General features: G+C 44.1%; 1 protein-coding gene across 6 annotated transcripts in view; it reads left to right on the top strand.

The window, feature by feature from the left end:
- foxp1b (forkhead box P1b) overlaps positions 1-17,074 on the top strand; it is a 148,784-nt gene extending 131,710 nt beyond the window's left edge. For all 6 annotated transcript variants that reach the window (XM_041962654.1, XM_041962681.1, XM_041962671.1 and 3 more), the window contains 9 exons: positions 151-238; positions 1,489-1,572; positions 5,810-6,014; positions 6,239-6,315; positions 7,005-7,106; positions 8,345-8,466; positions 9,320-9,389; positions 9,581-9,747; positions 12,396-17,074. In XM_041962654.1, the coding sequence (XP_041818588.1) occupies positions 151-238; positions 1,489-1,572; positions 5,810-6,014; positions 6,239-6,315; positions 7,005-7,106; positions 8,345-8,466; positions 9,320-9,389; positions 9,581-9,747; positions 12,396-12,540 (1,060 nt within the window). In that variant the 3' untranslated portion in view covers positions 12,541-17,074. The remainder of the gene's footprint in view (positions 1-150; positions 239-1,488; positions 1,573-5,809; positions 6,015-6,238; positions 6,316-7,004; positions 7,107-8,344; positions 8,467-9,319; positions 9,390-9,580; positions 9,748-12,395) is intronic.
- The last annotated feature ends 269 nt before the right edge of the window (positions 17,075-17,343 follow it).

Genomic DNA, 17,343 nt, shown 5'->3' with positions numbered 1-17,343 from the left:
ATGCGCCGCGCTTTACTCAATTATCAGCTCGCGTCATTAAACCACACATCACAGGACTTTTGTTTCTTACATCTGAGAGGTTGCTGGAGGCAAAAGTCAGACTGACATCAGCTTTTTTTTTGTGTGTGTTCTCTGTTTTTTGTCTTACAGGCATCTTAACAATGAGCACGCCCTGGATGACAGGAGCACGGCCCAGTGTCGGGTGCAAATGCAGGTCGTACAACAGCTGGAGCTGCAGGTATTGTCTCTCGGTTTGTTTTGGCCCAAATATTTATGTGTCTTCTTCTCCTGACACTTCCTCAGTGTCTGCCGAGCCCCTCCCTGTCCGTCTGATATCAGCCACAGGGTCACTCGTGGAGGGGGGGCTGCAGAATGAAATAATTTTGTACATTTGCAAGTAATCATTCATTAAAAATGTGTTATGTATGCATGACAGCCAAGAAAAGATATATGAAGGGGCCCGGGGCTAAGTAGAGAAGATAATTACATTTTGAATTTTACTGGATTTTAAAGTTATTTATGACTTTTAACTGTTTGGCAGCAACAATAAAACACTTGGTGAAATGACTCGGCAGCAGAGTGTGGATAAGCGCTCGGTGCTGAGTGACTTAAAGGAAAACAGACCACTGCAGAAAACTTTACTACGTGTGATCTTTCACTGACAAAAGAAAAATCTGCATGTGGACATGAAGAAAGCACAGGAAAAGACGCAGCTCCCTGTCACACCATTAGGGCTGCATTATAATGGCCGGTGTGTCACATGTGTGACGATGGCAGCTTAAATGGTGAACACGACCACTGTGCTAATGTACGGTTGCACTTATTTATTATTATAAAACCAGCCATTCCATTCAACTGTATTTTTTATCAATTAGCTGCTGCTAATGTTGCAAAGCAAACACAGCGAGGTTCAGATGTAATGCACGCCAGATTCTGTGCACTGTGGATCACATATTAGCTGCATAATACCCAAAAATGACTGATAATGAGTATGAAACAGTTGTGGTTTACAGGATGTTGAACAATGAGAGTTCAGTTGCTAGAACATTACAGCACGCCGACGTCCTGTTATTTCCGCTCTGGTGCTGTATTATCCAGAGGGATGGCGTGAAGGTTTATCAGACACAGACTTCCTCTGCATGCAGCCTATCACCGTGATTCAAGCTGGCAGCTAAGACAGCGCTGAGTTTTAGACAGGTAGAAAGGGCCCGGGCTTGTTATTGGCAATGAGGCGCAGGATCTTTTAACCTTGAATTGGAGACAGTAGTTAGATTGTCTGAAGTGCACCGTTGTTGACGGCTTCCAAAAGCATTTTGAAAACAAATAATTAGACGGTCTCAAGAGCAAAAATATCGATTTGTTCCAACGCGCTGATTGTAAAAGATGCCCTCGCTGCTAAGGAATGTATGGAATTAACAAAAGTAGAGAAATGGATTTTTTTCTCTTTTGTTCATAAAAAATGTAATATGTTCTCTTTCCTCATTACAGCTAGCGAAAGACAAAGAGCGTCTGCAAGCTATGATGACGCACCTTCATGTCAAGTCCACGGAGCCCAAAGCCACCCCACAGCCGGTGAGCAGCGACCCTGTCATACGCCTCACTCTCGTCCCTCCCCCATCCTTTTGTTTGTCTTAATTGGCACACATGTATTCATTAATCCCTTCCTCCATCTTCTTATTTATCTGCTAAATAAAAACAGCTGTTCTCTTGAGGGAGGCAGTAAATATTGTTTGGAGCACATCTGCTGACATCCGAGATTCAATTTGGTGTCTGTGATGAACTGGATGCAAACTCTGCAGCAGCCTCAGCCCCAGAGAAGCAGTGCCTGTCTGAGCTGACGTAAAGGACGAGGAGACGCAGGAGAGCAGAAAAACACATATTATAACAGACACTGTATTTTATAAATAGATCAAATCTAACATTTATTTTTACTGCTTTTAAAATAAAAGCTACAAAGTGCTCTCCTGCCAGATGACATAAAATATAAGAAACATTTATTACAGTACCAACAACAAATTCATGCTAATGCTTGTAGAATAAAAAAAGGTTGAAGCAATATATTAAAATTGTGATATTTCATGTAGGGGCTGGAAATTAGATATAATTGATTTACTGATGTGTAGATAGAAAATATTTCTGACCGATGTTGACAGAAACATGCTGAGATTGTTAACTGATATCAGTCCAAAATAAAGATGGTGGTAGCACCTGCTGATTTTCATATGGACTTTCTATGATAACAGATGCTTCCCTGAGGACCTTTGAATCCTCATTCAGGGTTAAAAATTTGTCAGGAATTACCCTGAGCCATCTTTAAAAGTAATTAGTCAAATTAGATTTAAAGAGAGCCTAATCTTGGGTCAGGGTAGAATTCATTTTCGCCAAATATTCAGACAAAAAACAAACAAACAAAACAAAAAAGTGTTTTCATATGTAAACATCTCAAAAGCTTAGTAGCTTAAATGCAGTTGAATTTGGTCTGAAAGTCAACAACGGAACAAAGAACGGACAAATTCAGTAAAAAGACAAGACGATAAGAAGAGAAACAAAAACATCTTGTTGGTAATTCGCCAATTATCGCTGCAGGTAAGCAACCGAAAATTTGAATAAATGTAACAGCAGATCAATTTATTATCTTCTTGACACATTCCAGACATCATGCTTATCACTCTTAATATATGCCATGCCATAAAGCCTACTGCTTAATCCCTATCCTATAGGGGCAAGGGCTTAACATATGGCATTTAAGTGTCTGTGCTATTTTGTCATGTTTAAGAAGGGGCCTCACTACCATATTTCAGTGTGTATGACAGTTCAGAGAGCCAAATGTGCACAGATCATTTTACTGCAGGGCGTGAATCTGAAATCACGTGCACAGACGCATATTGTACACGCAGGAGTGTTGGGTATGAGCGCACCGTGCAGCTTGGATCATTTATTTACAGTCAGAGAGGTGGCTATTGACGGGCAGAGGCTGCACGTGCGCTCCACACAGCGCAGCCCGTCAACATAAAGCGCCTGGAGATGTCGAACGACAATAGGCTGCCTGTAAAAGCTGCGCCTGTGTCACACACACTGATTGTGTAGATTAGAGTGCAAAACGAGGACTGTGACACAGGGACATTTGTATATGAAAAGTGGCGGGGGAGGCAGATAGCATCTTGAGTTCACTACCTCTCCTCTCTCCCCGGGGCCTGTGAGAATGGCTGTGTCAGAGCTCAGCATTAACACTCTCAAGGGGGCAAGCTGGGATTTTTATTCAAATAAATAGACTCCCATTCTCCAGCGCCACTTTGCCTGCTGCGAGCCGCTATGAAACGCTATGATAAATATGTCTGGCTTTGGCTGGGTGAGTGGTGGACTTACACAGGTCAGGGCCCCGTGGCCCCGCCGAGGCTTTAGCGAGATTGCAGCATCAGAGGTGGCCACCAAAAAAAAAAAAAAAAAAAGGCTCCTTTGAGGAGCTGCAGAGTGAAAGCATTCTCAGAGCTGACTGGTGATAGAGCCACTCTGAAGAAACAATTGTGTTCTTCCAGTAATTGCTAGTTGTGCGTTTCTGCTGTTCTGTGCTGTTGCATATAATAAAGGCATGTATAAGTAGCCAAGTGTCATAGCTGAGCAGCTCCACTGAATCTGCTGGTTTACATTTAGTTATAATTAAAGACAAACAAACTGATACTGTGCATGCACGATGTCAAATGAATAGGACTCTTTTTATTCTGAGGTGGACGGGGGCGGGGGGGAAGATCAAAACAAAATGTGCCACATTAGCAATGCCTTGTTTCTGTGTGTGTATGTGCGTGTTTGTATTTGCCTCTGAGTGTGTGGGTGGGTGTCTGCACTCGGTGTCACTAAGCATTCTTGTCAGAAATCTGACCTTTTACGCCATACATAATTAAGGAGGGACTTTTTGTTTATTTTCTTTAGCAGCTTGCCGAGTCAAAGCCAGTATAATTAGATCACCAATTACCATTTAATTAATTTCAGTCTGAAGTCTCATTTTGTCTAGGCACTGGAGTGAGCCCAAATGGTGAGGCAAACAAAGGCAAGGCTATTACCAGCCTGTCTGGCCTATTGTTGAAGCCTCTCTGTGTTTATTGCCAGGGAATATGGATGAAACATGAAACAAAGCCCGCTAATCCACAGGAAGAGAAGTCAACACGGCAGCCCCATTCTATTGATAGCATTGTGTCAGAAACACGCGGACCCTAGTGTGATTTATTTTGCTGGTGATTTAGAATAACACGTCTTCTGCTGCTGTTGGTGAGCATGTAGTCTACATTTGTGCATCCCAGCAGTAATCCAAATTATTTGGACAGACTCTGCCAAAAAGCCATAGTTCAGCCTCCAAAACATAAATAGACATTGTGAGGACTTGGACACATGTCTGTCTCTAAATTTGGTGCGAGCATTTTGAAACTCTATGATTTAATGAGGTCTGTTTTTTCGTTTTTTTTTCTTTTTTTTGAGAAATGTAGAAACGTGTGAATTTCTAATAATTAAAGCAAAACTATTGTGATGACAGTGCCATGTCAGCACTGAGTTCTGGGGATCTTGGATTTCTCATATCCATATTATGCTGGAAATGAGTGTTAATTAAATATGAAATAATGAACAGGAATCTGTGTTGCCCTGTGCTGTCAGATTTCGGTTCACTTTCACCTGTCTGTCGTCACCTCCCGCCATCATCGGCACGAATCAGACATCTGATCTCTCGTCATCAACAAATGACGTCACGGATGAGATGTAACACTCTCCCTTTTTCCTCGCTCTCCATTTCTCTCTGTGTGTTTTCTCCTCTCTCTTTTTCTCACAGTCTGAAGTCATGTTTAATTTGGAAACTGGCCTCCTTCGGCAAATTAGCAATTAGAACAATTTTGTTGGAATATGTATCTGTGTCATTAGTTTTCCTGCCAATTAATAGCTGGAGCAGGGGGTCAGGCTAGAATTTTCCACTTGACTGCTGCTCCAGTATGGAGGCTTGGCACTTGGCTCGGAGCCGCCACAGCTGCTGGAAGCCGCGCTATACCTTTGGAGCACTTGCCATAATTAGTTTACCTTGTAGCCATTATTACTTAAATCCCTCCTTCTCCTCAGCCCTCCCAGCCCATCCGCACATGCAGGCCTCGGCAGTAAGACCAAATATCCTCCACATAAGGTTGTCCATGAAAATACTGTACTTTACAACGGCCATCGTGGCCCTGATGATGGAGGTCAGTCAGATACAGTAGTTAATCATGAGATCACCTCCATAAGCAGCTCCTAATTAGAGTCCTCACAATACAATTTCAGCTCGTAATTAGCCCAGATTGGCTTCTTCCTCTGGCTGCCTTATTAGCGGGGCTGCTCAGCGGTAGGTGAGAATCACACTGTCATTTTTCAGAGCAGTTTGGGGCCGCCCATCTTCCCTTCTCTGCTCAACCCTCACCAGTTAGCATGCTGCGGACCCACAGTGGGGGGATGAGGTGGGGGTGTGTTGTCCAAACAGGACAAGAGGGACAAAAGATTTAACAAAAGGCGATGAAACAGAAAGCTGGGAACGGGCCTACGAGAGGGAGGGAAGGAGGGAGGGAGGGACGGAGGAGAGAGCGGAGCGTGGAGAATAGAGGAGGTGGAGGAGCGGGCCTCCAGGGTTGTTTTCCAAACATTTAGCGAACATTCATGGATCATCTCAGGGCCCTCCTGCAATTAGAGAGGAGATATGCATAGCCAATGAGGCGTCTGAGACGCAGGGTTAATTAGTGGACTAACTGTGCTCCTGTCTGTCTGTCTGTCTCTCTGCCTGCCTGCTTGGTCTTCCTCCCCTCAGCTCAACCTGGTGTCCAACGTCACATTGTCCAAATCGGCCCCCGAGGCCTCTCCTCCTCTGAGCCTGCCCCAGACGCCCACCACACCCACGGCACCCCTCACGCCCCTGTCCCAGACTCACTCCGTCATCACAGCCAACAGCCTGCACAGCGTGGGCCCCATGCGACGGCGCTACTCTGAAAAGTACAACATGCCCATCTCTCCAGGTACTGCAGGATGAACTCACACCCTCACATGTGCAAAGAAATACACGTAACTGCACACTCCCCGCACTGAGCGGCACGCAAGCCATACATGCTGCATCTGTATATACACACAACCATGTAATCATGCTATAATTTGTGTTATCAGCCACTGATAGGACATTACTGTTGACACCCGATCATTTCATTCCCTGTTGACACAGTTTGTGTTTGTTCCCTGTGTGCAGATATCAGTCAGAACAAAGAGTTTTACATGAATGCAGATGTTAGACCGCCGTTCACGTATGCCTCATTAATAAGACAGGTAAGGACTCTGTTTATGTTTTTTTTTTATCTGTCTAAATTTAGGTAAATAGGACCTCTAACACCCTCCACTCTGTCTAGTCTGTAACGAGAAATACAGCAGATACACACTCAGCTATTTAGAAGGTCACAAACTACATTTGTTCCACTTACTTCTCTACTCCTGCTTTGTTAAAATTCAAATACAATTTAGACAGAGGAGGAGATTAACCATCTTCAAATGAGTGCAAGAATGCGCACAGGATTCAAAAAACAGCCACATATGACAATTGCATTTGATTAAGCATTTCAGTGGCTGTGATTATTACCAAATTCATTTCACACAACAGTAGGGATGAACCTGTTTTAAGATGGCCAGTCAATTATTGCTCGGCTGCAGTAATCTGGCATCTCAGGAATTAATCTGAGCCGGCCATAATTGCTGCCCTGTAATCTGCCTGAGAAATGTTTTCGCTTGCCCTTCATTTACACCCACAAAAGAAAATATATTCAAATCTGCCGTTTTGAATGAAAAGTGCAGAAGACTTCTATAAACAGAGCACACTTCACGCAGACACTTTCTCTGCTGTCGTCTGTGTTTTTCTCTGGAGAACTCACACAGAAACCTGCATGCCACTTTTGAATTATTGATCAACTTTGTGAAGGAAGCAAAATTGTAAATGTTTGTTTCTGTCACTGTTCCTCATCCAGGCAATCCTCGAATCTCCAGAAAAGCAGCTAACACTAAACGAAATCTACAACTGGTTCACACGAATGTTTGCATATTTTAGGCGCAACGCAGCGACGTGGAAGGTAATTTTGCTGTTCCTGCTGACTTCTTTCAACCAGACGGACACATTGTGTTGATGTTAGGGAGAATTAAATGATAGCCAGGCATAATACCTTTATAAATGAACCTCTATCCTCAACCATAACAATACTCCACTTATTCTGTCCAAATGAACCACCCGTTAAACAAACATATGAACCACATAGAAAAACCAAGCAGAGGAATATGTGCATTCTTGTAAAAAAGAAAAAAAAAAGAGGGAAAGAAGAGAGAGAAGAAAAATGAGGGGGAAAAAAAAACAAAAAAACAATCTCCCTGTAATATGTGGCGATGTTCTGCTGGTGGGTGGCGTTAGTTTAACACTGCAGTGCTCTGCCAGTGACTCCTGGCTGAGCCTCTCACACTCACTTCAGAAGGGAACACTCTGTTTTCCACCAGGCCACACACACACATGCACACACACACACACACACACACACACACACACACACACAACAAAAACAAAACAACAATCTAAAAAAACAAATGACTTGAGTCAGAAAGTGAGATTTGGACGAGAGAGATTGTGATGAAGCACTGAAAGTCTCTCCTCAGCCTTAACTGATCTGTCACATGCAGCTGGATGAGACCCAACACACACACACACACACACACACACACACACTACCACCACCCTGCTCCACCCCCATCCACCATCAGCTCCCGCACTTACTGGCAGGGGGCACATCGGTGTTCTAAACACTGGATTCCACAACTGTCTCTCCACACACACACTTAGTGTTTGCACATGCAGTCAGCAGAGGGATGATGTATGCAGGTGTACATTAATGCCTCCCTGACGTGGATTTGTCCCTGGATTGAAGTTTTAATGCTCCCTCTCATCACATTCTAACGAGAAATGACTAAATGACCTTTTCTAGTCAGTGCAGATATTATGAAGAAAATGTTAGTTTCTGTGTCTTGCTCATTACATTAGCAGCGACTGATCAGAAAAGGCAGCGTTGTGAATGATAAAAAAGAAGAATGTCACTAACCATGTTGCCACGGAAACCAAGAAATATTTATGTGTTGTTGAAGTCATTTGAAACTTCGGGACCGTTTCACTGCCAATAACATTCTGGTTTATTTATTGTTTTCATTTAGGTTTCATCCAGTGCCTGTCAAAATATTTCTACTTTGAAATGATTTTTTTTCCTCCATGCAGACATGTTTACTGTACTGATAGCAACCTTTTCTTTCTCTCTTTTTACATCAACTGCAGAATGCAGTCCGGCATAATCTTAGTCTTCACAAGTGTTTTGTGCGGGTAGAAAACGTAAAAGGGGCTGTGTGGACAGTCGACGAAATAGAGTTCCAAAAGAGACGGCCTCAAAAGATCAGTGGGTAGGTTTGGCCTTTTGAGTCCTGGCCAGCGTCTGTCTCACCGTTCAGCTTTGGGAAGAGGCTGCTGCTGCTGCTCCATTTCATTGTCTGTGTGCCGTATTGTCCAGTACAAGTCCCTGCTTGCTTTGGCGTGTCTCCCCTCCATGCTTTCAGAAGCCTTTTGGTGATGCCTCATAACCCACAGTGGCTTATTTTCTTTTTGATCTTCACCCTCTGCCCTCCTCCCTGTGTCTGTCTGTCTGTCTGTCTGTCATGGGTGTCCTCTGTCTCTGTGCTGTTCATCACTGCATCTGCATCTGGCTGTCCCCCCCTGCTGGTTTGCTTTCCCAGGGTGCCATTCGCACCAACCTTTCCCTGCATAAGTGCTTTGTGAGAGTAGAGGATGAGTTTGGGTCCTTTTGGACTGTTGATGATGAGGAGTTTAAGCGCGGCCGCCACATACAGCGAGGCCGCCCTCGGAAATACGCCGCTGATGAGAACTTTGACGAGCTGCTCGTACAGTAAGCACTTCCACCTGCCCTGCAAACTCCAGAGGGCCAGCCCCACCTGCATGCCCCCCCACCCAGTGTTGTCATCATGCTTTTTGTGTGTAGCTCGCCATCCATCCTGCTCCATCAACTTGTTCTTTCTTTCCATGAAATGCAAAGTGTTGAAGATAGTTGTGTGGTATTGTCAAGTGATTGAACATCTTAGAACCATAGCCTTAATATCCACATTACTACACCAGTAAATGTGTTAAGTTCTTATACAAAGTGCATCGATTTCTTTTTATGAAATAAGATACAGCAGCTGAGGAATGAATGCTAGGTGAGACACGAGTCTGTGGTTTGTAATTAAATTTTTCTGTTTGCAGAAGTCCAGCCTTAGTGAAGAACATTCAGACCAGCTTGGGCTATGGTCCCACCCTCTCTGCTGCCTTCCAGGTAAAAATAAAAAGTGACTTCATGTTAAGCTGCCGTGCTCAGAACTTTAAAAGACAGAGGATAATGAAAGCCTCTCCTCTGGTCTTTGTTGTGAAGGGGGTGCACTGGTACGAAGAGAGTGATGGGCAACTGAGAAAGTGCTGACAACTCTCTTCCGTTTCACATTTAATGCTTCGGGCTTTGCTTTTCAGGCTTCAATGGCAGAAAACAACATACCTCTATACACTACTGCTTCCATTGGAAGTCCCACCCTCAACTCCCTGGCCAACGCCATCCGTGAGGAGATGAATGGAGCGATGGACCATGGAAACAGCAACGGCAGTGACAGCAGCCCAGGACGCTCGCCCCTGCCAGCTATGTGAGTGGCACGCACACGCTTTCTATCTCCACCGCAGTCTGTGTAAGAAAAGAGACGAGAGCAGAAGAGTTTCGGTCGCCTTCTCCACCGAGACAGCGACACTCTAAATAGATGTAGACAGAAAACAATTTCAATGCCCACCCAATATGCTCTAGAATTACCTAATGCATGGCATTAGATGAAACAGAAACAATGCCGGAGAGGACAATAAATAAAGTGAAGTGGGATGATATTGGAGTGGTGTGTGGGGTCACGGCCAGTGCTGCGGCAGGCCTCCCTGCAGAAAAGGAAACTCCACCTTTTCGAAGAAAGAAAAGACCGGAGCCCCTCTGTTATTTTAACAGCAAGTTTATGAACTCTCCGTTATGTGTCCTGCTGTCTGTCTGTCTGACTCCCGCCATAATCAGCATTCCAATTTGGTCAAATATTTACAACATGCCAGAACGCAGAGTGACAGAGCTGCTGGCTCCGACACGGTGAAACACGAGCTGCAACACCTTCAGAAACGCCTGCGAGCCGCTGAAAGAAAAACAACACAAAAGCACAATTAGTCTGGAGGACATCATCCAAGATTCTCATGTAGGAAAGTTGTGGTTGGCCTGGAAACCGCAGCTCCCCGTTCACTTGTTGTATAGGAGTGTCTGCTAAGTTGTTTGAAGCCTAAAATAATACAGCACACGCTGCATCGTTTCCAGATGTGGGGGCAGGCCACCGATGTGCGGCGCGGGTAGACTCGGGGATGGCCTCCTGAAATGTCTGAGCTTGGGGGAAATTCTGCCTGAAAACAAAAAAGGTGCAGTAATGAGCTCCTGGCCAAATGGAGGAAAGTGCCATCCCTAATCACTGTGAACATAGCTCTGAGCATGGCTGTGGAACAGGAAAGGCAGAGACAGGATGGGTGTGCTGGCCTAAAGGCAGCCTGCTTCTCCCTCTGCCCCTCTTCTTCTATCTTTAGGCTGACGGAGCTCACAAACTCTTTCTCCATAATTATGTCTATAAGCTTTATTCAAGCACAAAATGAGTTAAATCTGTTTTCTTTTGCTTTTAAAGAACTTTACTCTCTTATTAAGAAAACATACCGGGTGTTTCACGCCTACGGATCGAGCATTAAATGTTACACACGGTAGCACCGTGGCTGGAAGTCTCCTCTTGCTCAGGGAGTAAGCAATAAACTAACACGTGCTAAAGAATAGCCGTGCTCACACTGCTTCAAGTAGTTCATCACCGCTGTTGACTGTGTAACAACATGTGTTTTCCACATGTGCCAGTGCCGCTGCTGGTCGACAGGACGCAGCTTTTTAACACTGCGAGGAAACCGGAGCACTCCTCCTAAACAGCCAGACGAGAATCGGGTATCCAGAGACGGCTAATTATAAGCAAAGTGTGGAATCAGCATGCAGTTCAATAGCATAATAATAACAATTTCATGTCTGCCCTGCAGCCACAGAGTCAGACCTGAGGCAACGGCACTTGTGGAGTTACTTTGATGTGAAAATGATAGAAAAGCTGACTTTACTTTTTCCCCTTTTTATAATTTACACAAAAATATGTCGGCTCATTAGCATACGAGCGTCTCCGTCACAATACTTGCAAGCCACACGAGACGTCCCGGTGTGAATAAATCAAATGTGGGCTTTGGTGATGAAGAATGTGCCAGTTGTCCCTTGTTGTTGTAGTAAATGAGCCCGGTGCCTCGTCCTGACACCGCTCTACCTCCACCACGGCAGCCTGGCACCGCGGGTTAGAGCGGCAAGTCCCCTGCAGCTGCTCATAATGTTTTTAGCTTTTTTCTTCTCCTTTCTGCCACAGCCAGGCCTCCTCTCCCCCCGCGCTTTATTCCTGCGCTGCTTCTGTAATGAGAAATTTGGCAGATCTCATCTCTTTAGTGGCTCTTTTGCCCAGGCTGTGAGCCGGGGGTGGGGGTGTTGGGTGGGGGCTCATGTTTTTGTCTTGTTTACAAGTGACAGCGTTATTATTCTCATAAGGGCTCTGTTTCTTATCACAGTGTTGTGCCGAGTGAGCCGCCGCTGCTCTCCTCATGCGCCTTTCCTGCCAGCGCTTTTCTTCCCTTATTGACACTCGGTTGAAAATATGCATTAATTCTGGAGTTTAAAGCATGTACGGCGGTGTCTGGTCGCTGTGTTTGCTTGAAGTTGATTAATGATAGAAGCCGGCTCGGGGTCGTCCTCTGGAGACCCGCCTCGCAGGTTGTGCATGTTAACGAGCAGGAAGGGGAACACACAGAGCGCCGCTGATCCTCCGCCACCAGGAGGCTGACAACGGCAGCCCACTCGCTCCGCGCAGTCCATTCTCCCCTCTCCTCAGCTCACGTTGTTAATCTTCCTCATTTATCAATTCTAAGTGAATACCCTGTTGTCGGTTGCCATGAAAATAAAAAGCCTGCAGCTTTGCCGGGATTGGAATACCTCAAAAGAAAGCTGAAATTATCATCAGCACCAGCGAGGCCCCCACTCACGGTCTCATTGAAGCCAGACATTTGTTTTTGTTCCCCTGCTTCCTTCTTTATAAACAGAATCAGCACAGGTCTGTGTCGCCGTGTGCCTGCATGTGTGAAAGGTTGTAAAAAAAAAAAAAGTTAAAGATAGCAGAAGTGAGAGCTGAATTTTCACTCTCCTCTCCTCCTCCAGGCATCACATCAGCGTTAAGGAGGAACCACTGGACCCCGAAGACCACGAAGGGCCCCTTTCCCTGGTAACGACTGCCAATCACAGCCCGGATTTAGATCACCACAGAGATTATGACGAGGACCAGGGCCACGACGACATGCTGTAAGGCTAGCGCCGCCCCTCCCCAGCCTCAGAGGCAGAGGCAGTCTGGGTCGTCTGGGAGACAGCAGCGCTCCGCAGATAACGAACACTGAACTGCAGTCTCAGCCACTGATGACAGCGCTCAAATGTCTCCAAGTTAACTTTTTAGTGCCATTACAATACATAGCAAGAACACACACACACAAAAAAAAACACAGAATACGCCCCACACGAGGGATTTCTTTTTTTTTTTTTGGTTACTTCCTACTTTTGATTCAAGTCGAGCTTAAAAAAAGTGAAAACAAACTTCATTTCTACTCGTGTGTGAAGATGGGACTTGTTTGGTACGGGGGCGACGTGTCGGAGACCCTCGCCGTGCAGCCAGGACGGACTTGCACTCAGCGGACTGCAAGAGGGGTTGAGTCTCCCCTCTCTCTCTCTCTCTCTCTCTCTCTCTCTCTCTCTCTCTCTCTCTCTTTCTTTCTATCTCTCTCTCTCTCTCTCTCTCTCTCTCTCTCTTTCTCTCTCTCTCTCTCTCTCTCTCTCTCTCTCTCTCTCTCTCTCTTTCTATCTCTCTCTCTCTCTCTGACACACACATCTGACCACAAACTCAAGAGAGAGAGAGAATGACTGACGTTTAATTTACACCGCGCGTGAGGGGAGAGCGAGTGCGGACTTCTGTTCATTGTCACTGCCTTCAACACTTCTCATTGGTTTGATTCCATCTAGGGTGGGAGGGATGTTGTTTTTATTCGGGTGTATTTTTTGTCGGGGGGTGAGAGGTTATAGAGTATCAACATAATGTGTCTTTTCCATTCAATGCTGTTATTGTTGTTTGCATCTTTTTGTTTTTTTTGTTATTCCTTTGAACTGATCAGACCTCATGCCCATGCTGTGGAGATTCTGTGTGGTCGGCACTTGATGATGAATGTTTATGATTTCCTTTCATGTTGTTCTTTTAAACACACACATGAAGCAGAATGTCACGTACCAAGTAGTGTTTGTCTGTCATTTATTCGACAACCTCCAAAAAAAAAAAGAAGAAAAAAGTCACCACTCTGACGTGTAGCCCGCCCCTCATGCCCTCCTCCCTCTTCCTCCCCCTCCCCCTCCTCCTCCTCCTCCTCCTGCTCATGAAGTCCATTGGCAATGCACTACTCATAATGAAGGCTCTCTCCACGCATCAATGAAGTTTAATTTAAGATGCGAATGAATGACAGAGAAATCATGCAGGTTATGATTTATCCTTATGAAATTACACTTTAAAACAGCCCCTCACGGCAGAGCATGTTGAGCTGCAACAGAATTTCTGATCACTTACAAGCTCCGGGTTTTCTAAAGGAAAATGAAAATGTCAGGTGTGCACCGGCAAAGATAATGATTTAGACCAACTAATTGTGATTCCTGAACACAACTGTCATTGTTAATCAAACGCGTCTGCCTTTCCACACTGTAATTTCACTCAGCGCTTGAAGATGAACGTGCATTCCCTGTAGTTTTATTTGTATCACGCGCATGGCTAGTTTGAAGTTTTTAGTTCGTGTTCATAATTGCGCACCCGATGAAATGCTCCTGTCCTTTCATCAAAGGGGAAAAGTCCTGAGACTTTCAGTAAGACCTAAACATTGCACATTCCAGCATTGGACAGCCATCACAAAGGGCCCAAACAGACAGTACACGACACTGAGGGAATGTGGACACCTCGACGTTCAGTGTCACCCAAAAAGCCAATAGTTGTAGTCCACAGCATTGAACCGAGTGGAATCCACGTGTGGTTTTGTGATGCAGCAGCAAAAAATCCAGCTTTGGTAGAGAGTCAAATTTTAAAGAGACCATGAATTTAAAGACTGCAATCAACCACTTTTAATTTTTTTTATTTATTATTAGTATTATTATTATTTTGTGTTTATTTGGCTTTTTTCTTTTAGTTGTTGATGTGTTTTAATGTCTTGTTCTGTGACTACCAAAGATAAACTACAAAGTCAATGTTGTGTGTTCCATGCAATAGCAGATAAGGCCAAATATCTCTCCTCCGTTCTCTCCCATTGGACGATCTCAGCGGCCGCGATCGAGCCGGTGGCGGATCGAATCGAGGGAAATGCTCCTCGAACTGGCGTGTTCGTTCATTTTTCTAAAAACCAAAGGGGGCGTCTCAAACAGGACAGCTGCACTAATGTTCGCAGTGACCAAAACTGAATCGGAGGCGCCGGCAGTCCGACTACACGATGACCAAATTAGGGAAACTTTTTTGTCTTTGGGCCAGTGAGTGGAAAAGGGAGCTTTTTGGTCAGGAGCAGATTTGTGTGCAACATAAAGGGTATGTAGATAAAGGAAAATATACTGGTAAATGGAAAAAGCTTTGCAGAGAACAATGTGAAATGGATTCTATACTTCAACTGGACCACACAATGATTTAATGTTTCTCTTCTTTTATTCCTTATTCATTTGTATCCTTTGTAATGATTGTATGCCACTTTTTAGGGGTTTTAGCATCTTTGTTAAGATTGGCAAGACTTTATGATTGTGTTTAGTTTCTGTCAACTTATTACTTTTTATATTAAAAAACACTCCTGTCAACTAATAAGCTGGGTACAAGGTACTTTATGGCAGTTATTGTTATTATAATTATATTGTTATAAGTTCACCGCTCATTAATTAAAAAGGAAAAGAGCAATCTGTGGTTTCCAGAAGATGTATTTAATATCCAGGCAGCTGTGGGATGGGTCAGTTACAGCCAGGCTAGGATCGTGAGAACAGGGCCGAGCTCATCCCCAAACCTCCAGTCATCTGGCTGGTTTGTTTGGTATTCAAAAAGGAGGAAAAGCGCTGGTAGATTAGAACATTCTCAGCATGTGTAGCTCGACAGTACTAAAGATAACAGCATGAGAAAACCGTTTGTACGCATACCTCAGTTCAAACCTATAGGGAATGATTCAATTAAATGAGAAAAAATAAACATTTCACTCGGTTGCACTTAGTTGTATGTCTTGCATGTGTAGTCTGATACTGTAGAGAAAAAATTACTTAAAACAAAACAAAAAAAAAGAAATTAGAGCTTGTTTATCTTAAAGGTTTCATCCTTTTTTTTTCTTTTTTTTTGCCAAACCAATCCAAACCTCAGGCCTTTTGTTCATTGAAATATCACCCAGCTGTGTGTGGCACCACTCATCCTGTCAAAGTCTGTTCTCTGATGTACTGATGGGTTGTTTTAAGGGCGTTCCAATATTAGGTTGTACATACATGTCAGTATAGCCTTTGTCTTTTCCTCCCTCTCTCTCTCTCTCTCTCTCTCTCCCTCTTTTAAGATCAAAAAATACATTTGTGTTATGATGTTTGCTTTATCGCGACTGCTTTGTATTAACTATGAAATAGCTATGAGAAAAACTGCTGTATGTATTGGAATAGCAAACTGTGCTGCAAATGTATTTTACTTAGTAATCCTTGCTTTAAAAAAAAAAAAAGAAAAAAAAATCACATCATCCATGCAGACGTCTGGGTGAGCTGGGCAGGGGCAGGCTGGGGGGGAGATTATCCCCGATTTTGGATTTTAAACTGTAATATAGAAAACAGACTTTTCTCTGTTATCATTGACCTAAGCATTTTGTACAGATTTTTTTCCCTCTTTGTGTTAAGCTGTTTTTTGATACTTCCTTTTGATGGTCCAACCACTGCCTTCTGTGGCTGTATGTTAAAGATTACTGCTCTGAGAAAAGGGCAGACAGGTATATTTCCTCTACAAGACGGAGATATCTTGCATGACTAATCCCAGGGTCACAGAGATGGGAGGGGGGGGATATGGTTTAAGTGGTCAGTAATAATATAAGGGTGTATCAATCTAATGATATTTTATATGAAATTAATAGGAAAAAGAAAAAAATATGCAGTGCCAAGATGTAAAGAATATTGTTAAATGCTGTCCTTTTTTTTTGTTTCGTTTGAAAAATTCATTCAGTCGCGCATCAAAGATGTGTCCTTCTCATCCATGTCATGTAGGTAAAACACATTTTGTTTGGCATCAAGATATTTATATTTTTATCTCAAGGGTCATTGTAAATGAGTCAAATCAAGCACAGCAGGCAGGTCAAAAGTTAGACGCTGCTGGAAACTAATGTCCTGCAAACTGCTGCCGTGTGGCATCAGATCCCCCGACATCACACACCGGCACCCGAGCTAAAACGCCATCGCTTCATCCACCACCAACCATCCAGCCCGCTGTCATTCCGTCCCCCTCTTTCTCCCTCTCTCACACCACACTTTGTTTTTTTCCACATGGAGGGGGAGGTGGGGGGTGGGAGGAGGGTGCAGCCCAGGAGCTGTCACGGTGCTCTCATCCTGCAGCAGCTTTTCTTTCTCTTCTCCTCTTTTTGTTTTCTTTGAAGATGTACTCTGTAGTTTCTTTTTCCTGTTTTCTTTTTATAGAGAAGTACTATTGCTCATCACCTCCATCAGTCTGTAACCTCCTCATCATTCCTCGTCTGTCCGATGCAGACCACTCTGTTGTAGTCAGTGGCGATGACTGACGTGAGCATTCTAAACATGCAATAAAATGCTGGTTGTTCACATCGTTTCCTCAAAGTCTCTCATTGTATCTGCTCGTGAGCTAATTTTTTTTCACACATAACTGAACTCTTGTGACGACAGAGGAAAGGCTTGATGCAGAATTAAGCAGTCGTGTCAACTCTGAATGCATTCACACAGCTTTTTATTGTGACGTGCACATGAAAGATGCAGCACTTATAATGCAAAACAGAGGCTTTGTGTGTAGCTGATTGATAAAAACTCAAATTAACAGATGCATCATCATGTTAACAGTAACAGACTGCTTCAG

Source organism: Chelmon rostratus, chromosome 2 (assembly GCF_017976325.1).
Source record: "Chelmon rostratus isolate fCheRos1 chromosome 2, fCheRos1.pri, whole genome shotgun sequence".
Lineage (NCBI taxonomy): Eukaryota > Metazoa > Chordata > Actinopteri > Chaetodontiformes > Chaetodontidae > Chelmon > Chelmon rostratus.
Note: the sequence above shows the minus strand (reverse complement) of the source record. Positions and strands in the feature narration are given on the sequence as shown.